Genomic DNA, 26,642 nt, shown 5'->3' on the forward strand with positions numbered 1-26,642 from the left:
AAGTGGTTTGGAGGCTAAATGTGTAAATGAAAGCATTCAGATTTAAGCCACTGCTCTTGTGTGCTGATAGTAAACAGCCAGTTGACTAAGTGGGTAAGCTGTTAAAGTAGAGGCATCTGCAAAGAAAATTAGTAAATGTGTGGGGCTTTTGTGTTGTGTTTTCTCTTCCTGCCACTACAAAGCAGAGCTTTATTGTTTTATAGTATTTTGTAAATCCTTCTTATTGGACATCCTACACAAACCTCAAGGGGGATGAAAATGGAAGTGATAAACACAAACTATGCCAAAAAGCGTGTAACGACCGCTCGTCTGACACAAGCCATAACTACTTTCTTCCTTCATAGTTAATCAAAACCAACATCAATGTCAACTGTATAACAGGCTAAAGGAAAAAAAATTGCAATTGTATACCAACTATATAGAGTTTCCTGCCAATATACTGTTTGATGATAAGTAATGATATTGCACAAGTTGAATTAATATGAAGAAAATATTGTGTCATTAATAAATATTAAATATATATTTTTTTGGTAGCATATATATACATTCTATTGTTTGGTGTGATTATCAGTAGAAAATTGCAATGTTAAAAATCACCTCACATTTCCCAGTGCATTTCCATTCATGTAGTTGTATAACTTGGTTTGTAGTCAGACAAAGTACTTAATCTCAGATTTCTCAATGATACACCTAAGTGTCATTGATGAATCTGGATGTCTTATACATATATACATAAAAGCTGTGTCCTTCTATTCATGAAAGAATATTGAAAAATCCTCATGTCTTCTTCTTATAAATACATTTTTAATGCAAACTGAGGGAGATGATAAACAATTCCAAACGAACGGAGGACCTCTCAGCATCAGTTCCCACCTGATGTACACGCCCTTTTTTTAAATGGGTATTTGCAAACATAAGTAATTAATTAATTAATTTCACTGACTATGAGATCTTTCCTTCATTAAAACTGGACAAAGTTGATTTTCTGAAGTTGTGTTATTTATTTCGTTATTTCAGTTATTGAAAGCTGGGTTGCTGTGAGTTACCTGGTGCCCTGATCTTGCAAGTCAACAGCTTGAATTAGAATTAAAAAAATGGAGATCAATTCATTTTCTGAAAAATATAAAAGATACATGGAAAAACTACTTGAAAACATTCAATAGGAGGAGTCAGCTGATAAAATATTCTTAGTGAATCCCGGTTGATACGTATGTATCAGGCCCAGCCTAATTTAGGCAAAAATTTGCTGATTTAAATTGGCCGAATCTTGGTCAAGGGTTTGCTGTCTAAGTTACACAAGCTTTCTGCGTAAGTGGGTCTTATGTCTTTGCAGAAATCATTTCTTTTTCATTTTGATGGTGAGAGAAATGAATGAATAGAATAATATTACCACAGTCAATAATTTTTAAAATGGCCATCTGGTCTGGTAAGTTTTGCAACATAAGTAAAATGCATTGTTTACCTGGTGTAATAAAATAGATATGTCCTAAAAAGGTTTTTATTCTTTAGTAATGGTGGGCATCTGTAGGCCTATCGGTATAAAAAAGGCAGGCTATCAATTAAAAAAATCCAAATACTAAACTAAACAAGGTCTAAAACAGAAAGTCCTGTGTTATATTTCCTCTGGCTGATTTGATGTGTATCACAGCAGTCAAAGTATGCTAGACATTTTCCTGCCTTTAGATAATGTTAGAAATTGCTATATTTAGTGAATGTTCTTATTCAAGAGTTCTAAAACGTGCAGTCTAGACCGGTCTGTGTTATTATGCAGAGAATTGGCTGAATCTGTTTCATTTAATTAATTAATGCTGTTGCTTTGGTTGCCCTGCTGTTTTCCCTGTCAGTCGCTTTTATCAGCTGTCTAAGTAAAACTTTAAAGCTTGGCCGCAGAGACGCTGACGTCTTATTTATTTATTCAAAGCTGTAATGAAGTTACATAACACTCAATTTAACTGAAATTTCTATCAAATGTAATGCTGATGAAATTCTTGTGTTTCATAGTAACTTGTCTTTGTCACATTGGTCAATTATGATTTATTTATTGCTTCTATAAAACAGCTGTAGCTTTTGTGTGGGCTTAGGGGTTATTGCTGTAAATTAGATGCAGGCTAGGTGGTTACTTAGGTCGGGTCATGCAGTCATTGTTATCCACTAGTCTTCCTCTATCACCATGCCACTAGTTTCGAAAAATGCAGCGTAGTTCCTGCGTTCGTGCTTTGCTAATTGGAGAAGCAAATGTTTATACTGCTGCACACCAAATGAGTCAATGCCTTTTATGAGAAAGCTTGCCAATGAAAGCCTTTTATTGATGGAAACATGCATTAAACAGTGGCATTAGATTGAACTGCCTGAACGGAAGCTGTCTTGTAATGAGTCTATTTCTTCTATGTATTTGTTGTTACTCGGGGGTGTAATGCCTAGGAAAGGGAGAAGATGACCAATAAAAAAGTGGATGTTCTCATCAGAACAGACTATTGTTAATTGTTGCCATGGAAACCGGAACCTGATGGTTCTTCAGAGCAGAATTCCTACGTCCCCAGCTCAGTGTAGCCTCACAGATGTAGACATCTCCTCTTAGGCATACTGATTTCAGGGAGGTTTGTGAGGGACAGCCGAGAGATTTCTGGGACATTGCATATCATTCACAGGGGTCAGAGACCTGGGTCACACTTTACTAAAGGGGACATGAATAATGTAGTAGTAGATGCTTACTTTTACTACTAATTAACTAAGCAACTAAGTGTTTGATCCCATGCTTGTTCATCATTAATCAATCATGACAGTTCCTCTATTCCATTCAAGCACTAAATTAGTTAAGTTAGCTAATTAGTTAATCATGGTGTAAACTTCATTTGGGACAAAAATTACTCATTAACTGCAATAAACTACAAATTACATGCAGGGTCATTTCAGGCCTGGATTTTTTGTGTTTTTTTATTTTCTAATATATCAATAGCATAATATATAATATAGCAATAAGTCATTCACCAGGTTATAAAAAACAATTTTGCACTAGCCTTTGTTTATCTTATTATGAATTTTTGTTGTAGTAATGAATAGAAAAAACAGTTTCAGAGCAGATTGTCCTTGTCTAATAATTGCAGACCTCATCCAGACGTTTCCTCTGTGCGGTTAGTTTTTTCAGCTTTCCAGCTGGAATGTTGGTGCGGAACTGGGGACCAGGAACCCAGAACCTCACACGAGCTTATAGCTTGCCGTTTCTCATTGTTTTTTAAAACCAAAAGCTACTAATGCTTATTCAAACCACCTGCATCAAGAGATAAAAGAGCACTATTACTGAATTCAATGGACGACTGTAAAATAAGCTGGAATTTGTGACAAAGGCGATAAACCCAGAACATCACAGTTACGTTTTCCAGTTCATACACCCTTAGTGAATGTGAAACAGAAACTTGTATTTTGCCATGGGAATGGATCTTGGACATGCAGTTTAAGATGCAGATATAGTGAAAGTGATTAATTGTCATTGCTAACACACCACAACAAGAACAGAATGCGTTTAACCCATATGTGAGACAGCAGGGAACTGCTTATTCAGCACCCGGGGAGCAGTGCTTGGGAGTGGTTCCTCGCACAGGGTACCTCGGTAGTTCTTGCAGATGAGGGATTTGAACCAACAACCCTTGAATTACAGGTACACTTCCATAGCCATTAGGCCACCACCATCCCCGGGTGCCTGAATGGACATTGTACTGCTTAATCCATGATCAGAGATCCCAACATCTTCAATGGGCAGCAGCTAAAGCTGACACCGTAGACCTGGGAGTGTAAGCAGCACTAGCATGGGGAGGACAATAGTAATAATAATGTTTTTGTTTTTGTCTATGACAGACGCATACAAGTGATGACACATGCTTGGGTTGGTCACTCAGCAGGCAGCACCCCTGGAGCTCTGGTTATGGGCCTTGCTCAGATCACACACCACCCCCTGCCTTGTGTCAGAAAGCTAGGTGCCTATTCCATTGTAGGTTGGCAGGTGTTAACTTTTCTCGAGCCAGGGAGACATCAAGAAGGACAGCTTTGACAGCAGGAACTGACACCTCACCTTGTGAATGCCAACCCTTTTTGGGAATGGGGCAAATATGAGGCATACTGTATGTATGTTACTGGTGCTTTGGACTGAGAGAGAATGGACTGCATGTAGGAGAAGGTCTGTGAACATTTTGTTGTGCTGTTCCTACAGTTGAGGTGAAATTATCCAGTCATACCTGCTTGCCCTGTGCAGGGTTAAGGGCATCTGAAGTCTATCCTGGAATTACAGGCGCAAGGCAGGGAATAACCCAGGATGGGGCGCCAAGAGTTCAAATTTTTATTAAAACTATGTTGGGCTAGAGAGACCATGAAAAAGATCATTTTCTGAACATTGAATGCAATCCTATATAACAGGATGGACTTGTCAGTCCCATATTGTTAAATATATCATGTAATGGAAATGTTTGTGTTGGTGTTTTTGTCTTCTCAGGAATACACTGACCACACGGATGATGTGGGGCCAGTAAAGGGGTCGCAGTTTCTGACCTGCTCTTCTCTGGAGGTGATAAATGGATGCCTTGTCACGGAGAACAATTGAAGGAATTCGCATATGGCTGCTGTGAGCCAACTTTATCCCTACCGATCCTCCAGACCCAGGTCAGTATTAATGACTTTAAAGTCTGCATGGAGTTTGCATGTTCTCCCTATGATACGTGGGTTTCCATTTGCATTCTAAGCCGTGTGGTTGTCCTTATTGACTTTGTATAATAGATGTACCCTGTGAGTAACTGGCATCCTGCTCAGGGCAGAGGTGGATTGTTCAGGTCCAGAAAGTAAAAATCCAGACCAAGATGTTATTTCAACCAACCAGTAGAATGTATGAATGTGACTCTTTATACTCAACTGGTTGGTTGAAACAAAATCTTGTTCTGGACATTTACCTCCTGGATTTGAAAGTCTACCTCTGGCCCAGGGTGTACCTGTGCCCTTTGCATCCAGGAATAGACTACAAACCCTTTTCTGGATCCCAAACTGGTAAAGTGCTTAAGATATGGATCAATATCCTATTTAACAACGTTTTAAGTGCATGCAGTCATCAAATTGCATCCAATCATTACAGCTGAGGAGGAAATAGGATGTTATCTGACACCTCTCAGCCACACCGCCGTTCTTCCCATAAGATTTAAATGTAGGCCATTCTGGTACAGGATAGGAAGCGTCATATTTTAAAGGAAAGGCAAGTTCATTAACTCAAACAGTAAACTTCCTCTTCCGTTACGCCTCACTCGCATTCTTCCAGGAACATCAGCACGTCTTTAACCATGTTTTTCTATGTTTTCATTATAGAAATGAAGAAATGAATGAATGAATATTATATTTATCCCTAAATGGGCTAAATGTGGAGAGACCACTCTGACAGCCATAAAAACCTCGCTGTTACACTGTCTGCAGCCTCGTGCTGCTTAAAGGGCCATCGTGATTGGCTGCTTGCCACGGGCAGCACAAGATTCCCCATTTGAGCGCCATAGAAATACCATGATGCACTTGTCCTTTCCGTGCCCCGTCCTTTCAGGACCTTGACCGGGTGTCTTGCTCAGATGCCACATCACCCACGCCAGTCGATGTACAGGGGTCACATCCCTTAGCCCTCGATCTGTGTCATTCTTTGTTAAGGAACTCTGCCAAATGTAATGGAACTAAGGGACTTTTTTTTTTTTGGTTTTTATTGTTGCATTTTCATCAGAGAGCAGAGGTTCAAGCACAGCAATGGAAAAATCAGTTTTTTTTATCCCCATTTGCCCTGTTTTGTTACACAACAAGCAACTTTCCACTGTTAACTTGCTAATAAGACAATTTCAGTGGGGGTGCCACGAGAAATAAATTTTCAAATTTTTTAGAGCCCCCGTCTGCCTGGTAATCATCCTACCTTCCCCCCCTTTATGGCGGTCCTCAATGTAAGTAGAGTGAGCGTTCTCATGTCCGGCATTCAAGGAACCTTCACAACTGAATCACATCAGAATAAAAATGAGAAATTCATAATAATAAGTCATAACACTGTTCTATTAAAATGTTACTTTTATTGGAGTAAAAATAATAAGACAAACACTGCATAATACTTCTGCCACTTCCTGTGCATTCATACAGAGCAGCATGCTTTAATAGACTTTCTACTTGTTCCGCTATTGTGATCTCTTGTGTTCCATTGAATATCTGACATTACAGCATGTACAATAATAATAATCAATAATATTCAATGTGTGTGTATAAAAGGATTAAAATAATTGTATGAAATGTGTTACAATTCAGTATTTTTCAAGACTAACATTAAACTTTATGTAGTTATCTATCCATCCATTTTCTATACCCACTTGTCCGATACAGGGTCAGTTACATAATACAGTAAACCATGTTTTGTGTGAATCGGTTTAATGAGCCTTATGTTTTATATATATATATATATATGTATGTATGTATAAACTGTAACACACCATAACATTTATCAGAGGAAAATGATAAGCAAAGTGACCCTGCTGGTATGTCCTGCTTTCTCATGAATTTCCAGCATCCTGTAACTACTTATGCCTGTGACCTTTTAGCTAAAATATTCAACAAAGCATGCTGAGGATCTCAGCTTTTCAATTTTTTTGGAACTGTGAATTTACTCCATGAACTTGCTGAGCAACACTCAAAATGTACATTTTTTTTTTATGTAAATAGCGAGTCACATGAAGTTCGAAGATCTTGGTTATTAGTTCAGTTGTCAGTTATGTGGTATTTCCTCCAAACATTGAAAAGCTGTCTGAATGTTGTGGTGACTATAACTCAGATCACACTACAATGCACTTGCAACGTCTTGAAATTCTGTAGGCTGAGATAAGCAGTAACACTATCAGTCAGTAAAATTAAAAATATATTAAAGGCCAGCAGAGCAGTATGGTGTTTCTGTGGGTGGCCCTGTTGCCTTCCAGTGCCAGCGTTTGATTCCCTACTCTCCTCTTATATTTCTGTATTTTACATGTTCTCCCCATATCATGCAAGTTTTATCCTGGAGACCCAGGATGGCTGATTGTTGTCTCTAAACCTGCCTGTGGTACCCTGGAGATGCCCTGCAATATTCTGGCATCTCTTTCCATGTGGATGAACTGCAGATGGGAATCTTATGGCTGACTTCCTATAGCATATAGTTCCTGTAGTTTTACCCACCCAAGGTTTTCGCTAAAGAAAACATTACTGCTTTATGCAAGGCACAATTGTGCAAGGAAATATATGACTTTCTGATTTGGCTACAAACATATACATACTAAAAATGGCAACAGCAGTAATAACTGGCCACACCTTTAAAATTTAATTTCCATTTAATTTAATTTAATTTCACATTTTGGCAGTTAAGTGACACTAGGAAGTGCCAGGAAAAGTGATCAGTTAATGTGCAGCAGATATAGTCTGCATTTTCATGCTGAGTTTTCTTCGGTATGGCGGTGGCAGACTAACTGACTCCTCGACATGCCGTCCTTGAATCACTGTTCGCTGCTTGTTGCCAGAGAGGAAATGGTTACACTTTGCCAGGGACTTTCACTATGTGAGTCAGTGGACCTGGAGACATGCTTTATTTTTTTAGCATTTTTTGACGCTTAAGCAACCAGACGTCTCTGTCGGCTACAAAAAAATTGGGTAAATGCGTCTCCCAGACTGTGGTTGCATGACAGTTGCTACTGAATGCAAAATGTTATAAAAGCAGCCAAAACAAGGCACCTTAACACAAAATTATCTGAAATTATGTTATATAAAATCTGTGGTATTGTATTTACAATATTGTATAATAATGTCAAATTGAAGTTACAATTATGATACATATGTAGTACATAATGATATAAAATTGGCATAAATTATTAAAAATCAGCATGAAAGTTTTTGTTATAGATATGATGAGCAGGTGACAATTGTTCTTTAAAAATCATTAAAATCAGAACACCATAAAATTGATGCAATTTATAAACCATATGTTAGGCATAGAAGCTGCCCATTGCATAAGAAATAAATCTGAACAATGCAGTAAAATAGTGTATTTTCATAAAACAGATCTCAGCAGAAAGCAGACCTTTACTGACCTTGATATCATTATAGACTTGACAAAGGGTCCAGAAGCACAAGGCTAAGAACTGACCTGAGCTATGTAGAGTATCACTGGGATAATAGAGACTCGTTATCTGTCAGATGGCCTCTGAACTAGCATGGTCAAAGGTCAGATTAAGAAGTAATACAATCATAACACTGGCCGGTCATGTTGCTGTTATGTAACAGCAAAGTTTTACTTCAGAAACTCCTAGTTCAGCATGTGTAGAGTTTGTATGCTGTCTCCATGTTAATATGAGATTTCCTCTTGCTGGTTAGGTGAGCTCACAACTTTAAATTTACCATAATTTGTGAGCGAGGGCTAGTGAAGAATTGGCAGATGTGAGGCAGTACTGTACTGGATAAATGGTAGAAGATGGATGAAACTTGTTCAGAATATTCTTTAAAAGATGTAAATCCATAGTGTGCTTTATATTGTTAATTATATGGAATAAAAACCCATTTGCAGTAGAAAATGATCCTCCTCTGAGGATTATAACTGTAGAAAAGTGGGGTGAGGTTCAGGTATGTTAATGATCTGAGATTCGGGTTTTGTCCAATGGGGAGAGACTTTATAGTCCAACAAAGAGAGAGAGAGGTAAGGAGCGCGTTGATACAGCGTGTTGCCGTACCCGCCACACGACAAACCACCTTAGGGACGAGACTCGAGTGCAGCCGTGCGGAGGGTGATAGTCTAACAAAGATGCCCATGAAATTTACGAGTAAATATCAGAGTAACCTGGCCAGATTAGGGCTACCATGACCTCCCTCTCGAGGCTTTTGGGTGATATTCACCGGCAAGTGGCTGGTGGCCCAGCTGCCCAGGTAACCTAGTCGGGCTCAGGCTGAAAAGGAAAATCTTATGGACTCAACACATGTTGAAGATGAAAGGTGAAGGTCAGATAAAAGGTCATATGTGTAACTTTATTGGGAAGGACCTAGATGAATCAGACTTTACCAATGGATGCTAGCTTTCCCTAGTAGGGAAAGAGTTTGTGTAGGAGATCAAAAGGTCCTGGTTAAACATAGTTGGCCTTATCTCTGTGCATAGGTTGGTCTCTGGAACTGACCCTCTTGATGTCTCCGATTGTTACATTTCATCCATCCATCCATTACCTTCCACTTGTCCGGGGTTCGGGTCGCGGGGGTAGCAGCTTCAGGGGGGATGCCGAGGCGTTCCCAGGCCAGCCGATAGATATAATCCCTCCAGCGAGTCCTGGGCCTGCCCCGGGCCTCCTCCCTGTAGGACATGCACGGAAAACCTCTCCGGGTAGCCGCCCAGGAGGCATCCGCACTAGATGTCCAAACCACCTCAACTGGCTCCTTTCGACGTGGACCTCGAATGATCTCATTCTTTTGGTCATTTCCATCATGAGCTATGGGTTAAATTTCATTTCAGCTTAATTCTTCAGAGAAACTGTGATTAGCCAAAGGTCAACAAACTGTCAAAACATTTGACATCCTGCTATTCGCAAATTTTAAAATAGGGAAATTACCTAATTTGTCTTGGCCAGTTGGTTTCTCACTTCGAGAGCTATAACAGAAATTGTGTGTCACTGTGTATTGTGTTTAATTCAAGTGGTTACTAATTTCAGAACAACAACTAAACTGCTCTAATAATGATTTGTTACATAAAATATACCTTTTCCATTGATGTCTAATATAAGTTTATCTGGCACAAAATTCATGTCTTGCTTTTTCACAACATAGGTTTTCTTCAGCGAGCTCTGACTAAATGTCTCTGCCCTTTCAAGGGGGGTGTGGATCATCAATTATTTAAAAACTGAACTTCTTTTAACAATATCCTTTTAACAATAACAAGCTAAACAGCTTCCTGTCTGTCATCTCCACACATTCTCCGCTTAAAGAGAAAAACCTCCACCAACATACACACAAGTTAGGAAGGTCAACAATAAGCAGGCAGGAAAATGTTCGATAAAGGAAATTCCATTACGGGAATTCCTAGCGTCATGGTTTCGGGAAATGTGGGATAACCCTTCAGAGTCGCCTGGGTATATAAGAGTAAGACAACAGAGAGTCACAGCATTCAATCTGCCATCTCAACAAAGGACCTTCTACTGAAAGAGTTCTGCCTGACAGTCAACAATGGTAATTTCTTGCAAACATGCAAATTAGATGAAGCAGCATCTATGTGTGTATCTTGATTGTAGTAAATCTATAACTGTCTTCTTTGTAGAAACACTGCCTTGGACCGATGAGAGCTCACGCTGTCTGCTTTTCAAGACCCCTAGGACTCACCACCATACTTTTTTTGGGTAAGAAATGTTTATTTGTCTCTAATTCATAATTAGCTGCAACCCTCTATCATGATCAATGTAATGCATAGAAAACCGAGAGAGGAATGAGTTACTAAGATATGCAAGGCTTGGGCTGTTCTTCAAGTTCATAGTGAGTAAAGGAAATAATAGCTGAATTCAGTTTTATTTAAAAATATCTGTTTATTTCAGCACTTGCACCATGGACAGAAGTGCATTCCTGGTCTTACCATTACTCTAATGATACAATGGACTGGAATGCAGCTCGCGACTGGTGCAAGAGACAATTCACAGATATGGTGGCCATTCAGAACCAGGAGGAAATCGTTCACTTGATGAACATACTGCCATTCAAGAAAACCTACTACTGGATCGGGATCCGCAAAATCAACAACGTGTGGACCTGGGTAGGGACCAATAAAACGCTCACGGCAGAGGCGGAGAACTGGGCAGCAGGAGAGCCCAACAATGGCGGGAATAATGAGGATTGCGTGGAGATTTATATCAAGAGGCAGGTCGACCAGGGAAAATGGAACGACGAGTCCTGTTCAAAATCGAAAGCAGCTTTATGCTACACAGGTAACTTGAGATCAGTATTACAGATCGCACTTGCATCACGACTAGAAAATGCAATTAATAAAGAAAGGGAGTTCTATTACTGCTTATGCATTTTATCCCACTAAAATGGATAAATCCCTAATTTTTGTAATTTTCCAGCCTCCTGCCAGGCTGATTCCTGTAGCGGTAACGGGGAATGTGTGGAAATGATCAACAGCCACAAGTGCCGATGTTTCGAAGGTTTCAACGGAGACAAGTGTGAAACTGGTAAATGCAGGTCTCACAGATAACACACAGTGCGCGATGTATCGTGACCCCCCCGTAACTAGTGACATCACTCTTTGCAGTGGCGCAGTGCAAGGTGGTGGAGCAGCCTTCTCACGGCTACGCCCTGTGCTCGCACCGTTTCGGAAACTTCACCTACGGCTCCACCTGCGAATTCCGCTGTGAGGAGGGCTACAGCCGCGATGGTTCTGCCACGACAAATTGCACGGCCGCTGAGTCGTGGTCAGCGCCGTCCCCGAGCTGCAAAGGTAATACAGCTGTTGGTATATTTAGATCATCTACCCATGAAACTTAATATGTACCGATCATTAAAAAAGCTGATATTTCTTTTGCACCCCCGATCCCCCTCACAAACTGACAGTGTCCTTTCAAACCCTCAGTGATGCAGTGTGAAGCACTGGTAGCACCCCCGCGTGGCTCCATGAGCTGCACGCATCCATTGGGCGACTTCAGCTTCCGCTCGGAGTGCGAGTTCGACTGTGAGGAGGGGTACCAGCTGACCTCCTCCAGCACGGTGCAGTGTGGAGCGCAGGGGCAGTGGAGTGACAGGCAGCCTCAGTGTGAAGGTACGGCTCTTAGGGCTGCTGCTCAGTGTGATTTGGTTATATAATAATGCAAACCTTAAATCGCAGTGTATTTCAATGTGATTCGTGTCACATTCATTGTTTTGTCAGTATAATTTGATCAGTATTAGCATTATCATATTAAATATGTGGAATCTCTGAGTTTTTTACCACTGGTTCCCATACCTGGTGACAGTATGAGGGCACAAAGTTGTCACCACATGTGACCAAGTCTCTTCATCCGTCTGCTTTGCAGCTGTGCAGTGTCGCCCCCTAGATGCCCCGCAGGGGATCTCGATGACCTGCTCCGACTCTGATGCGAAGTTCCGCTTCGGCTCGACATGCAGTTTCAGCTGCGCAGACGGCTTCCTGTTACGGGGCGCTGCCAGCCTCACCTGCACGGCATCTGCGCAGTGGAGCGGGGAGATGCCACAGTGTGAAGGTGAGCTCTCTATCCCAGCTGCTGCAGCTAAGCAGCAGAGCACTAATGCAGTTGAACTGCTCACCTGCATTTAGTCTTTAGTATGAAGGGAGTCACAGATAAAAGAGTCTGACTGTACCTGATATATGCGCCAGAGTATATTGAAGTTATCCATAACTTGATCCAAAGGCTCAGCGCTTATGTAGTGCACCTTGTACTTTTAGGGAATCTGCCGTAGAATTAAATATTTATGAAAAGATGTTTTAGTAGGAGTGTGGCTGGTAAGCTTGTTATCAAAGCAGCACATCTGAGCCCAAAGTGACCTCACTGATAATGAGATTTCTGATGGGGCTTCGCTGATGCCCCCGATCCCCCTCACAAACTGACAGTGTCCTTTCAAACCCTCAGTGATGCAGTGTGAAGCACTGGTAGCACCCCCGCGTGGCTCCATGAGCTGCACGCATCCATTGGGCGACTTCAGCTTCCGCTCGGAGTGCGAGTTCGACTGTGAGGAGGGGTACCAGCTGACCTCCTCCAGCAGGGTGCAGTGTGGAGCGCAGGGGCAGTGGAGTGACAGGCAGCCTCAGTGTGAAGGTACGGCTGCACATCCCTACTCACGATCTCGTCACTATTGTCTTATCCACTCATCACAGAGCGATCGTGAGTCCTCATGTGGGTGTGTTGGGTTTTGCAGCTGTGCAGTGCCCCCCCATCGCCCACCCAGAGGGAGTTACAGTGAGCTGCTCTGCCGGCGAGCTCAGTTATGGCTGCTGGTGCAACTTCAGCTGCAGCCGTGACTTCATCCTGCATGGACCTGACAGCACCACGTGCGGACCCTCAGGGAACTGGACCGATAAGGCGCCATCTTGTCTAGGTACTGCATGGTCAGCCTGTGTAATCCAAACCAGGATGCCACACCCATGCATTGATGTAGGAGTTCGCCAATTCCAGTTACACATCCAACTGTCTCCGATGTTGGTGTATAGCTAAAATACAGTTACTTGATCTCACTGTTTGTTTGTGCAAAACGATCAGTGTTTCCCAACCCAGTCTTTGGGGACCCCCGACAGTCCACATTTAACCATTTGGGGACTGTCTGGCTGGGAAGGAGCAAAAATGTTGACTCTGGGGGTCCTCAAGGACTGGTTGGGAAACACTGCTCTAGATATCAGCTTTAGGTAAGTTAATAAAATGTAATTTTATTTCCTATGTAGTACACTGGGACTTGTACTCAAGTGCCATTACACATTTTCTTTTTGTCTTCCACAGAAGCCCATAAACTATCGTTGACCCCACAATCAATCGGATTAACGGTCGGGGGATCTATAGGGTTGGCAGCATTGCCAGTCGCAATTTGGCTACTGAAACGTCTGAGGCAAGGTAGGAGCCTTTGGAAATATAGAGTACGAAGACAAATTTAACATCCACTATTAATCTAAAAATGCTAATTATGTTCACATACATTTAATGGGCGTACCTATGAAACGTGACTTCAGCTGAGTTTCATCCGCTCTTTTTTTCTCTGCAGGTAAGAAGTTCGAGCTCAACAGGTAAGCGTCTTGAAATTACAAATTAGAACCATCATACTTTGCTAGTTTTGTATATTAGAATCCACAGTTTTATTTTTTTTCGTTGTCGTGTTGTAACTTAAAATATGTCTTCCATTCTTAGCTCTACGGATGATGACGATGACCAGCCGCCACAGAGATATAAGAATAGCCTTGATAGCCTCATTTAGAATTCTAATCTGAGCAGGTGGGATATTCATCTTGTACCTATTTAATCATTATTTACCGTAATAAGTAGTGGTAAGCATCAATGCCATAGTAAACAGTCGTTAGCGAGATGGCAGCAAGATGACAGTCACACCAGAAATGAACGTTCCTTCGTTGTGTTCATGCCGTCACAGGGATGCTGATAAGAGCGACTTCATTCTCTGCATCGTGGTCCGGAACCAGTGCATCATTTTACACGCAGAAATCATGGGAAGAGCCCAGTGGGAAGAAGACCCCTAACCGTCACCATATGTTGGATTAAAAGTACAATATAAAGTCAAGTATAAATAGAAACAACATGGGTGTTTTGTACTCCCCATGGGAGATGCAATCTTAAACACATTTTTGTGTCTACGTTTTAAAAATGGTATTAATATGGACTGTGTTAATTAAATGTTGATGTGAATGCTGCGATGTATGCTTTTCGCATGGTAATGCTATTTTTTCTAATGTATGAGAAGTTCTGTATGCAAACATTTTAAAATAAACGCTTTAATGTTTATTTATGTTTTATATTTAGATCTCTGTTAAATACTGGTTGTGTTCTGGAGATAAAATGTCTAAATATTTAAAAATAAAATCCTGAAACACAAGAGTTTTATCATGGTTTCTTTGCAGTTTTACACACTCAGTCTATGTCACAAAAGTAGTGATGGGTCGTTCTTGAACGATTCGTTCATTTTGAACGAATCTTTAATGTGACTCGGGAAGAACGAGTCGTCTCGTGGGAGTGATTCGTTCAGTCGCGGATGCGCATTTGCGCAACTTCCTGTAGTTTCTGTATTGGAATTATTGATTCACCTGTTTCCATTCTTCGGGTTTTTCGAGTCGTTCGTTCATCACGTGACAGCCCCATAAGCTTAACCTAGTATGCAGTCTGAGCCGGAAACAGAATTGATTAGTTCATCTCTCGAGTCTTCTTGCTTATATGATCCAACATACAACAAATGGAATTTTACGTTAGTATTTGACTGAGGAACTGAGCCGGTAAGTGGTCACGTGACAAAGGAACGAACGACTCGAAAGATGAACTAGTCAATTCTGTTTCCGCCTCAGACTGCATAGGTTAAACTTATGGAGCTGTGACGTGATGAACGAACAACTCGAAAAACCCGAAGACTGGAGAGATGAACAATTCTTTAACAGGTGTTCCGGGCAATTCAGTTTCCCTATGTTTCCCCTGTCGCGCGCTGATTTGTACACGGTTTCGCTGTTGTTTTCATGTCTTTTTAAGAAGCTCTTGAGGTAAACAAGCCATATATTTTAAAACATCACATGCCTTTTCGCTGTTGTTTTCATGTCTTTTTAAGAAGCCATATATTTTAAAACATCACATGCCTTTTCGATGTTTTTCGTTTTTACAGATAATAAATAAAAGTATTTAATTCGCTGGATAGAGATATTTCTTGATGAAAACGGTATAGTATTGCTTATATAAGACTATATTATGCGTGACGATCTACTGTATTCACATGTAATAATGTACCTGAGTGATTTTCAGACATCTCACATACATATTTGCCTAAATATTAGGAGAAACATTATTCCCTGATAGACAGGGGAAACATAGGGGAACCGAATTGCCCGGAACACCTGTTCAGACTGCCTTGGTTAGCTAATTGGGCTGTCACGTGATGAACGAACGACTCAAACCCGAAAACTTGTCAGATAAGAGGTGAGGTGAGCGAATCATAGACTAAAGACCCAGGTAAACGATTAATTAATATTTTCTGTTTCTTATAGCATTATAGTTTTGTCTTGTTTGCAGTGTGATCAACATTTGTGTAAGCAGTAAATGTGTTAGGGAGGTAACAGGTAACATTTTAATTATATTTTGCTGAAATGAACGAAATGACTCGAAAAAAGATTCGTTAATTTTGCTGAACGAGACTCAAAGGTCCGAGTCGGTAAAATGATCCGAACTTCCCATCACACAAAAGCTCTGGGTCAATGATCCGAGACATATTGTATACGACCTGGTGGCATAACCTGACATCTGATTGGCCCTCCGGGTATCCTCCCCGATATTAATTGGTTCTCAGCGACGTCAATCGTAGATTGCGGAACTTTCACGTGCGAGGTACGTGTAACTCAAAGAGTTCACAAAATGTCATGAATTTACAGAAATTCTACCGTTTTCATATATGTAGCTTTGATGACTACATATATAAATGTGGCTTCGTTAAAAATAATATGCTAACAGGTAGCTTGTAGGAAAAAACGTTCAATCTACTTCCCATCGGGCAAACCCTGCCAAGATTCACGGAAACTTGTTGCTTTTAGCTCCCTATTATTGTCACTTCATTTTTTCTTTCCGTGTAAGATCACAGAAACACATCTGAATAGTTTTTGAAGTTTGTGTGGTGTGTTGTGATATGACGTAATGGAAAGTTCTTTTTAAGGTAGCCCGGCTAGCTCAGTCGGTAGAGCATGAGACTCTTAATCTCAGGGTCGTGGGTTCGAGCCCCACGTTGGGCGACTCTGTTTTGCAAGTTACGAGTCTGGTTCAAAAAAAAAAGTAATCACTGTTGAACGCTTGAGCAAGGCCCTTAACAACAAAAACCGTTCCAGCACTGTACAAACATCACCTGTTTATTACTGTCATCATAGCATTGGTATATGTGTAAACTGAAGGATTCCTATGTATCCATCATTGTTTGTGTAATATGGACAGGAGTCCCATAAAAAATAATAAATCTGTAAAAGAATACAGAAATAAATAAGAAAGTGAAATAAATACAAATAAGCACAGTCGAGTTAAAAAGATACTAAAATTCTAATTCATTGAATTTTATCTTGAGACAACATTTTTTAATGTTTTTTTAATTGGTTGTTTGATACTCTGTAAACAATGGCATACATTTGCAGACATGAGTCAAAAGTGTTAAAGTTTGCACATTCTGGGTCAAAGCATCAGAAAGGACGGCTTTCTCTCAGTTGTATTTCAAAGGGAAGCCAAGGAGGTCTAACCTTAACTGGTGTGACGACACACACGGCTAAAGGTTTTTTAACTCTACTGTGCTTATTTGTATTTTCCCTCTCATCACCCTCATCAACGAAGACACGTTTGCTAGTATTGAGCATCAAAATGCTGTGAAATGCTTAGTTAGTTGCTGGTTGCAGAGCATGGATAACAGTAAATGCCTTCTTTAAATTCTCTAGCCTTGCTGGCTGTCATGGATGTGGGGACCATGACCGTATACCTCCCTCTCTCTGCATTATTTAACTTATGATGCTCTTCCTGTTCCTGAATGTTGATGTCTTTAGCAGTAGACTATGAAGTTATTTGTTATGGGATGTCCATTCAGAAATCTTTCTTTTATGACCTCTCTAGGCGACTGTAGAGCTGATCAGCCGGGTGATAATCAGTTGTGTTTATGGTTCAGTCTTTTGGGAAGTCAGTGCTCCTCCTGTTTTACGGGATCCCGACAGCCTCCACATCAGACTCTGTGGCTGGGGGTGGGGGTGGGGTGATTTTCCTGTCATTGTTGATGTCTTACGGAGAATGAAGTTCCCCCAATGACCTGACCTCAGAGTTGGTGCCAGAGAACTTCCGCTCCACTGGTTCCGTTTCCTCCTTGATGCTCTTCAGAACCTTTGCCATTCCTTTAAGAAGAAGCAGCACTGTGTGAGTCACATGCATGTCTTCGACTTCCAGGCGTCTGGCGCCAGGCCCTTGGCCATCTTGCACACCTGATATGATCTGGTGGAGCACAAGGCAACTGTAAAGCTTAGCTCAGATTTCAGAATGATGATGATGATGATGATGATGAAGGCAGCTTTCTTTAGGTATCTATCACTGTCGTAGGAGTCCCTGTCATATGACTTCTCCATCAGGTCAAAATATAATTTAGGGAAAATAAAAATATTACTTACATAGATAAAAGTAACAGAAGCTTCTAGAATTCTGTAATGTTCTCGGCCATCTTTTTTTGAGTTAATGGCCTGTTCACATACGCGTAGTAAGGAAACTTTGTAGCAGGGTTACATGGTCCAGGGCTGCAGAAATAACAATGCTTCAAAGAAATTGCTTAAATTTGATTAAAAAGACAAAAAAAGAAGTCAAAATGTATCCACCATTCAACTGTAACTCTTACCAAACAATAAACAGAGAGTTTATGGAAGATTTACATTTAAAAAATCTTTTCTCTTTATGTTGATCCTAGATCAGATATTCACTGAGTTCTAAATGTAGTATGCTAAATTATAGCACTTAATTTTGACAAATGCAGAGGTGAATTGCTATGACATTATAAATAAATTAACTTTAGGATATGCTGGCAGACCCACATCTGGGGGTCAGGCCTAAGGAACGGTTCTTTTATTAGATTAGCAAAAGCATTGAATATTGTTTTACTTATTATTATTAGTGCTGGGGCAGGAAGGTAAGGTGTCCCCTGAAGTGTTGAGTGCCCACTACCAGAGAGGAAACGGCAGAGATAACACTGCTGCAGCTCTCTAATCTGTTAGTCAGCAGGGAAACATCTGTCTTTTCAGATGCTTCCTGAAGTATTACTGACCAGACCGAATCATGGCCAGTTTGTTCCTGAAAAAAACACTTATATGGCAGTCCAGGCTCTACCAGCCTGTGGGCTCTATATCAAAATATCATAGGAGCCTGAACAATAAATTAATAGACAACTGAGCCTAGATGGACAAGCCAGACTGAGAGGCAGGGATCCGGAGGGGTCCATCCTTAGTGCTAAGACGTGCTGGTTGGTGTCTTTAAATTGCCCTTAGAGTTATTGCTAACTCTATGTTAACCCCGTCACTCAGACCAGGATAAGTAATTATGGATGGATTTACTTCAGCTTCATTTCTTCAGAAAAACCTTGTAAAACCTCTCATAATAGGGCGTTACGGCAGGTCAAAGGCCCACCAACCTTCAAAACATTCAACATCCTGCGATTCCCAAGAACACTTCAATATAATCGGGAATTCTTCCAGATATTTCACATGAAATAACCGGAACATAACTGTGCTTCTCACCTTGGCCTGTGGGAAACACAGGAAATCAAAAATAATCCTTGCCATGGAGTGAACTTTACACATTATATTTAAAGGAGGATAGGGTGGCTGGCCTTGGTTTCAAGGCCAGGTCCTGCCTCTGAGCATGTGTGTGTGGAAGTATGTGCATCTGAACATTCTCCCTGATTTGGATCACAGCAAGTGCTGAAAGGGTCGTAAAGCAGAGTTGGAAATGTAAGCATTTCGAAACCAGCAAGCTCCTATGGTGATCTGCGATCAGATTTCCCAGCCTCAATCCTAGAATTAACCTATAAACAGATTTTGGGTCTGCAGCTGCTTAGCGTGAACACTCAACCAATCCAAGAAGCCAAACTGCAGGTGCTTAATTAAAATTCACTGGCACTTCCAATCAGATTTGTGCGGTAGGCATTAATGGGAATGTGCCTTAGAAAATGGAAAATCTTATGCTGATTTCTTTTTTCCTGTGACAAATGTGCAGAGTGCACTGCATGTTTGATCACAGCATTAATTTAAACCCATACTTGCTATAGGGTTATAATTGCACTGTCAGTGTAAAAATTGGATCGCGGTGCAAAAAATACCTGAGAACCGCTGGTTTAGAAGTATGCTCTTGGTAATACAGCTTCATAATTGCCTTTTATCTATTTCCCAGTTTTCCTCATAGTGCTATACTATATTACTGATTTTGGAAGATAGATGGAAATTGACAGAAAAACTAAACCGCAAAAAAATGTTTGCACACTTGAATCATCTATGTGCAGTACTGTGCAAAAGTCTTGGGCTGTCAAAGAAAATGATGTTCAGATGATCTTCATGTTGGTGTAGAACTTTAATATTATGTCTGTCAAAGTGGGCCAGCTTAGTCCCTTCAGAACCTCTCCTAAAGTCACCACAGGATTTGCAGCAACCATCTAATGCTCCCATGTATTTTCGACTTGACCACTAACACACTTTCTGTGGGTAATCAATACCTCATTGACTTTTGTTAACTAATTAAATTAATGAATTAAGTGAGCTGGTGATGAAATTTAATAAATTCATGGAATGGCTGAGGTGCCTCTGAGGAGAGGTTTGGGAACTGCAGCGGTGTTCATCTAGACATTCAACAAGATATCAGTAACTTTTTGGAGAGCAGAAGAAATTCTGGTTAGTTTTTATTGTGTTACTTTTAATTTGCATATGTTCCAGTGTTAAATTGTGGGCAAATATACAGCCACTACCCAGATAAATTGCACAAAACATTTTCTTTCATGGCCCAAGATTTTTTGCACAGTACAGTATTCATGCAGGCTGTTGTCTTTAACCTTTAGCCGTGTGTGTCGTCACACCAGTTAAGGTTAGGCCTCCTTGGCTTCCCTTTGAAATACAACTGAGAGAAAGCCGTCCTTTCTGATGCTTTGACCCAGAATGTGCAAACTTTAACACTGTGACTCATGTCTGCAAACTAGCCTCAATGCCAGCATCTTGTACTTTGTGGGTTAGATGTATAAAGAAAGTGTCACCAGATTCAGCTTCTGTGACGGCAGCCGCCGCTGAGGTCTTCCTGGGTTTTGAAGAGCAGCATCTCCCCCTTGTGGCCAGAACTAATACACCATTAAAATACAGCTCGACTTCTGCAGTTTAAGCTCATTGATTCTCAATATAAAACATGTAGACATTATTCAGACATCTGACAATCTACCTTCTTCACTGGTGCCATTTCCACGTTAATTTGTCCTAGAGATGCACCGATTGTATCGGCCGACTATCGGTATTGGCCAGGACAGCAACAATCGGCCATCAGCCAATGGTTTAAGATGAGCAGATATTTACCGCCAATAATTCCCTTTAAAATGGTGGTCCATATTGCTTTGCCTACCTGTGTACTAAACAGTTAGAAAATTACGGAGTTTATCACACTTGATGATCAACCAGTCTCTGTTATAAATATATAAAACGTATACAGTTATAAAATATAATGCTCTGGGACTGTCGTATGCCAGCGTTGGTGTTTTCTTACCAAAAAATAAAAACTTTTTATATTTTTGAAATGTAATGAATTTGGCTGGAGTGTCCATTTAAAGTTATTTAAGCAGAATCTCCCAAACAATTGGTATTGGTGTCAGTTTTTGAAATAATCAGCTTTCAGTATCGGCCACAAATTTCGTTACCAATGCAGCGCTAATTTGCAAAATTTTCCTATAAAGCGAGCAAAGACTTGGGGTCAGGGAACAGGACCAGTCAACATCCAGTGTCACTGGAGCAGTTGGGGTAAGGGCCTTACTCAAGAGCCCAACAGTGACACGATTACTTTGTCGGGATTTGAACCCACAACCTTCCAGACACAGAGCATTCAATGTGCCACCTGATATCACATACCAGGCTCTAAAATGCCTCATACCCAGTGTGCAGGTTAAATTTTAGGTGCAGCTTTAAATTCAGATCCAGCTCATGTTTGTTAGTCATATCAGTTGTTCAGGCTAATAGTAGTTAGGCTGCACTCTTTGGTCAGGAAAAACCACCAAGACACAGATGCAAACGGAACACACGATTTCGATGCTGTCGTTTTATTCTCACAGAAATCTAACAGGCATTTTAGAAACTCCAGGCTGGTGACTCAGTTCTTGTTTTATCACTGAATAAAAAGTTTTAAAATTGCATTAATTTGTTGTTAAACTGGGTAATCGAAATAAACTATTTACAAAAAAAGGTTCTTTACACTTCTTTTAGGTTTATCTTAACAGTGTAGTTTTTAAGCCCTGATACAAAGGTTCACATTAGTAATTGTGCTTAGTACAAAATACTCAGGTCTTTCTGTCAATTACAGAGGTCCGGGAATATTTACAGAGAGCGGCTTCCTGTCATGTGACCTGGTGTGGGGCTTCCAGCATTTCCATGAGAAAGGTGTCGATGGGCGTGTCTCCAATGAGCTTGAAGAAGAAAAGATGCTCCAGACACTTCAGGCCGATGGAGCGGAGGGCGGGCAGGCGTAGTAACAGCTTGGCAAATCTAGGACAGGAAGTGGCGAGTATCGCAGGGGCAGAAGGGGTGACCGAAGAGACTGTTAAGTAATTTGTGCAGCGTGATCTGGTGGAAAACTTCTGGGACGGTAGCAAACATTCAGTGTAAAGGTTGGTTTGCAGCTAGGGTGACCACCTAATCTATAGGGGACACTATGAGCTACGACAGGGTTTGTAAACTACCATTTCAATTAAAAGGACCCAGATTTCACTTAACATTCAGTGTAAAGGTTGGTTTGCAGCTAGGGTGACCACCTAATCTATGGGGGACACTATGAGCTACGACAGGGTTTGTAAACTACCATTTCAATTAAAAGGACCCAGATTTCACTTAAGCGCAGAGCTCTTGCTGCATGCTGATTGGTCAGTCTCCTATAATCATGCATATGTTACTAATGTTAATGTGAAACAGCTGGAGTCTTTCAGTCAAGAAAACAAACCAGGCAAAGCATAAGAAGAACTGAACTAATCAGCCAAGTCCAGTGGCCTGTACTACGAAGCAGGGTTACTGGCTTATCGGGGTAACTTGTCGGATTTAAGGTAGTCTGGGCCAAATGCAAGTGAACGAATATGAAGTCCATGTAAACTGTGGTACCTTAAATTACCCCCATAAGCCAGTAACCCCACTTCATAGTACAGGCCACTGGAGTCTTTGTTTTAAAGCAGTTTGTAAAACCTGAAGTAGCTCATAGTGTCCCTCCTGACATGGATTAGGTCACCCTATTTGCAGCAATGGAATGGCTGTGGACACTGGTTTCAGGAATTTTCTACTGCCCCCTACTGGGCATCCAGAAAATTCTCATCAATGTGAGAACAGTCAATACTATAGTGTTTAGCTTCTCTTAGAGATGTGGCTTCATTAACACGTCCCTTCAAACTGTGAGATTTCTGTTGAGCTGTACTGGACATGTGAACAACAGCCCCAAGTGGATAACATGGTCTCACCTGCCAGGCTGCTCCGGGTACCGCTGCTTGGTGTAGGACTCCAAGGATGCATAGACCTTCTCCCTCAGGGCCTCCACCTCGGCTGGGTTCGACAAACCCTTGGCATCTGCGTGCACCAGAACTTCAGTACCACGGCTCCCATGAGCTCACATCTCATTGGCTAAAAGCAGTAAGGTTGGGGGGGGGGGGGGGGGTTACTGACCTGGGTTGAAGAGCACTATGGCACGCAGGCAGCCCAGCTCTGTCTTGTCCATCTGCATGTCCTTCATCTTAGACACCAGCTCTGTCAGCACCCTACATCAACAAACGACTGGTCAGTGAAGCAGTTGGCATGACAACCACTGCATTATCGACCTATAAAAAAATGAGGGGAGTGATGGGTGTCTGACCGGTCGAAGATGGAGCCCACGCCGGCACTGTGTGCGCTGCTGCGGTGCACGTGCAGCCCGGTGGCCAGCAGAATGCCGTCTTTGACCGTCACGGAGCGGTGCGAGAAGGAGGCTATGAGCAGCTCGTTCCACCCTGAAGCAACACGGGAGGAAATGGAGGAATGTTAGCCAGGTGGGCGCCACGAGGGGGCCAGGCAGGGCCCTCAAACCAGTGCAATTCCCAGACCACAACTTTTACCGACCCCACTCAGTAGACATTCGTGCCCCCCAGTGAAACTCTTGGGTTGCTCAGGAGCCCAACAGTGAAATTATTACTCTAGGCTTTGAGCCTACAACCTTCCAGACACAGACACAGAGTCCAAGACCAGTGCACCACCCACTACCATATACCAGGCTCTACAGTGCCTTGTATCTCATATTTTCTTTCTACCAAACTCCAAGTGCCAAACTCGAACTATGCAAGAGTTCACTGGCATGTACCTGCTCGTAGCAGGATGACCTGGTCGTCCAGGGGCAGCTCCGAGAAGTGAGGGATACGCTTCGCCCACTCCACCAGGGTGAAGAGCTGTTTGTCTGCAGCTTGGCAGATGTTGGTGACGGGGTCATTAGTCTGACGGGGGGCGTGGGGGGGGCAGAACAAGGTGAGGTGTGGAAAATGAAAACCCTGGTGAAGTGCAAGAAGAATTGCATTGACTGTGTACAGGCGATGTGATGGTACTTTCTGGATATAGAGTTCTGGGCCTGTATATCTTTTGTTTTACATTATCTATTAATTTTTTACTTTTGGGTAACATTTGGGAGATACCAAAATGACCATTCACGGGGTGGAGGTAGGGTAGCAGTTGATTGCCAGGCCCAGAAGGTTCTATGGACGGTGGACGTTCTTACTGAGTTCCCTGGGCTGGCGTCCATGTAGGCTTCTGTTTTAGGCTCCACCGCCAGCTCAGCGTCCAGGATCTTCTCCACGGGCATGTCCTCATTGAAGCTGCTGGTGGATTCAACCTCGTTGTCGCTCCTCTCTTTGCTCCTCTGCCTCTCCTCTTGGACGGCTGAGAAAAGAGGCACCCAAGTCCTAATTCTCCCACTGCTTTCCTCCATTTACCCACATACACTCCATCATCTCCTCATTTACCCATTACCTCATTTACCCCTTCTATTCCCCAGGTAATTCTCAGTTTCCATTATTTACCTCTGTTTACCATGGTACTGGATTACATGCCAGTGGTTCTGTAAACACTGGAATTTACTTTCTTTCCTATTTCATTGTGTGAATGGGTAAGGAGACTATTTGCCTTATTGTGGTGGTTCTCAAACCTGTTCCTCCCCCCCAGAATGTTTTCATTCCAACCCTACCTTAATCAGGCTCAGATGGTCCTTAATAGGCTAATAAAGACAGTGGCAGATTGAAAGCAGTGTCGGTTGGAATGAAAACATTCTGAGGCACAGGAGGCAGGAACAGGACTGAGAACTATTGCCTTAGTGCATCATTAAGCTACTTGAGTTTAGCTCTCATTTTTACTAGATAAACCCACTGGTTACATGCTGAATTCAAATACAGTGGTACCTCGGTTCTCGAACTTAATCTGTTCCGGACTCCGGATCGAATCCTAAAAAGTTTGAGTTCTGATCGAATTTTCCCCATAAGAAATAATGGCCCCCCAAAATTACACCTAAATACGCTTTTTTTTTTAGCATTTAAACACAAAATGAACAGGATAAAACAAAAAGAGCATTTTTTTCTTAATGGCTTCCAAAACGATAAAGATCTTATCCCAACATTACCCCTGTCCGGCCCCGATCGTCCGCTCCACGCCCCCTCGATAACCTCGTGTGGGATCCCCATGTGATCAGCTGTTTCTGGTTGTTGTCATTAGTCCTCTGTATTAAGTCCGCGTTTCAGTTTGTTTCCCCAGTCCGGTCATTGGGTGCGTTCGACTTGCTTACAGTGCTGGCTTAATTAGAATTTAGTGATCAGTGGTCATTGTCAACACACCACAACACACAGTGCGCAACGAAATGTGTCCTCTGCATTTAACCCATATGTGACTTTCGTGACATAGCAGGGGGCAGCTAATTCAGCGCCTGGGGAGCAGTGCTTGGGGGCGGTACCTTGCTCAGGGTACCTCAGTGGTGCCTTGCTGGTCGGGGATTCGAACCTGCAATCTTTCAATTACAAGTGCACTTCCTTAACCATCAAGCCACCACTGCCCACCACCCACAACGCATTCTAATCCTGATGCAATGCATTACGGTTAGATGCATCGCGACCTCTCACCCGGCTGCACAAACTGGAACCGCTACTGTCACGGTAGCGGTTCCAGTTTGTGCAGCCGGGTGAGAGGTCGCAATGCATCTATTTCTGATTCCTTATACAGCAGTAATTGTTGCATTTAAAAAAAATACACTGACACACCATTGCCCTTATTGGCTGAAGAGTTTAGTTACACGCATGACGTTTGTATCCCAGGCAGTTCCGATGCGTAATCTGCTATTTCTCCTGAATATCACGTAAAGCAGTGAGAACTGGTTTTCAGTTAATTTACCTGGTAAAATAAAGTTTAAATAAATTACATAAACGTAAATTAGTGGTTTATTTTTTGTTAGTTACTGTAATGTTGCGCTGCTTTATTTGGTTAATCGTCCAGTCTGTGAAGAAGGCATTCAAGTAAGAATTGCATTGTAGTATGACTCATTTCCTGGCGCATACGATTTATATTGGATCAGCGTTCACGGTTCGACTTATGATATTCAGATCGAGTTCTAGGTCAAACTGGTTTGTTCGACTTTCAGGAAATTCGAGTTCTAGTGAGTTCGAGAACCGAGGTACCACTGTATACTGATTCCTTATACAGCAGTAATTGTTGCATTTTAAAAAAATACACTGATTCCACTGATGAAGTGGGTAGTGTGGGCAGGTTTTTGGGATAACCTTTAGGTCAGCTGCTCAAGCCCAGGTGTGAGGACTCTTCAGCCAATCAGTCCTTGCCTAGTTTTGGAAATATTGGACCTCATTCACCAATATTTTCTTAAGAATTCTCTTAAATTTGTTCCTGCGAAATTTGTTAAGAACAACCTACGTCGGATTCATGACGTGTTCTTAAGTAGCAGAATTGTTCGCACCTTTGTTCTTAAGAATGATGAATCCCACGTCTTCGTAACTGAAAGCGCGTGCCAGTTTGTCCTAATTAGCATAGGGAAACACCATGCAATGTCCCATAAAAGGGCATGAGACTGTCGGGCCGTGTGCAAGGAATGGCGAAGAGGCGCGCAGGCTGTGAGCTGCTTGGCACTAAGAGGAAAAAAACTAAAGTAATGCTGAAGTAGAAGTATTAATAC

General features: G+C 41.8%; 2 protein-coding genes and 1 non-coding gene across 8 annotated transcripts in view; 2 read left to right on the forward strand and 1 right to left on the reverse strand.

The window, feature by feature from the left end:
- Positions 1–9,877: 9,877 nt before the first annotated feature.
- LOC111841003 (E-selectin-like) lies at positions 9,878–14,577 on the forward strand. Its single transcript, XM_072704441.1, has 13 exons — positions 9,878–10,215; positions 10,304–10,382; positions 10,575–10,961; positions 11,100–11,207; positions 11,288–11,473; positions 11,606–11,791; positions 12,045–12,230; positions 12,618–12,803; positions 12,904–13,083; positions 13,479–13,589; positions 13,738–13,759; positions 13,881–13,964; positions 14,119–14,577. The coding sequence occupies exons 1-12, from the start codon at positions 10,213–10,215 to the stop codon at positions 13,945–13,947; spliced, it is 1,701 nt and encodes a 566-aa protein (XP_072560542.1). The 5' UTR covers positions 9,878–10,212; the 3' UTR covers positions 13,948–13,964; positions 14,119–14,577.
- A 1,812-nt stretch (positions 14,578–16,389) lies between these two features.
- trnak-cuu (transfer RNA lysine (anticodon CUU)) lies at positions 16,390–16,462 on the forward strand. Its single transcript has one exon. It is a non-coding gene; the product is annotated as a tRNA-Lys (tRNA).
- A 5,041-nt stretch (positions 16,463–21,503) lies between these two features.
- rxrga (retinoid x receptor, gamma a) overlaps positions 21,504–26,642 on the reverse strand; it is a 30,257-nt gene continuing 25,118 nt past the window's right edge. For 5 of the 6 annotated variants that reach the window (XM_023806495.2, XM_023806494.2, XM_023806491.2 and 2 more), the window contains 6 exons: positions 24,195–24,355; positions 23,787–23,970; positions 23,307–23,439; positions 23,120–23,211; positions 22,918–23,023; positions 21,504–21,961 (listed from right to left, as the gene is read on the reverse strand). In XM_023806495.2, coding sequence (XP_023662263.1) covers positions 21,814–21,961; positions 22,918–23,023; positions 23,120–23,211; positions 23,307–23,439; positions 23,787–23,970; positions 24,195–24,355 — 824 coding nt within the window. In that variant the 3' untranslated portion in view covers positions 21,504–21,813. The remainder of the gene's footprint in view (positions 21,962–22,917; positions 23,024–23,119; positions 23,212–23,306; positions 23,440–23,786; positions 23,971–24,194; positions 24,356–26,642) is intronic. The other variant, XM_023806492.2, reaches the window with a different exon arrangement.

Source organism: Paramormyrops kingsleyae, chromosome 21 (assembly GCF_048594095.1).
Source record: "Paramormyrops kingsleyae isolate MSU_618 chromosome 21, PKINGS_0.4, whole genome shotgun sequence".
NCBI classification, from domain to species: Eukaryota; Metazoa; Chordata; class Actinopteri; order Osteoglossiformes; family Mormyridae; genus Paramormyrops; species Paramormyrops kingsleyae.

What these genes read in the sequence shown, in the direction of transcription:
- LOC111841003 (XM_072704441.1), top strand. An exon ending in CACCACCATACTTTTTTTGG is followed by an intron (nt 10,383 to 10,574) that starts GTAAGAAATGTT and finishes TGTTTATTTCAG; the next exon opens with CACTTGCACCATGGACAGAA. An exon ending in GGAGATGCCACAGTGTGAAG is followed by an intron (nt 12,231 to 12,617) that starts GTGAGCTCTCTA and finishes TCAAACCCTCAG; the next exon opens with TGATGCAGTGTGAAGCACTG.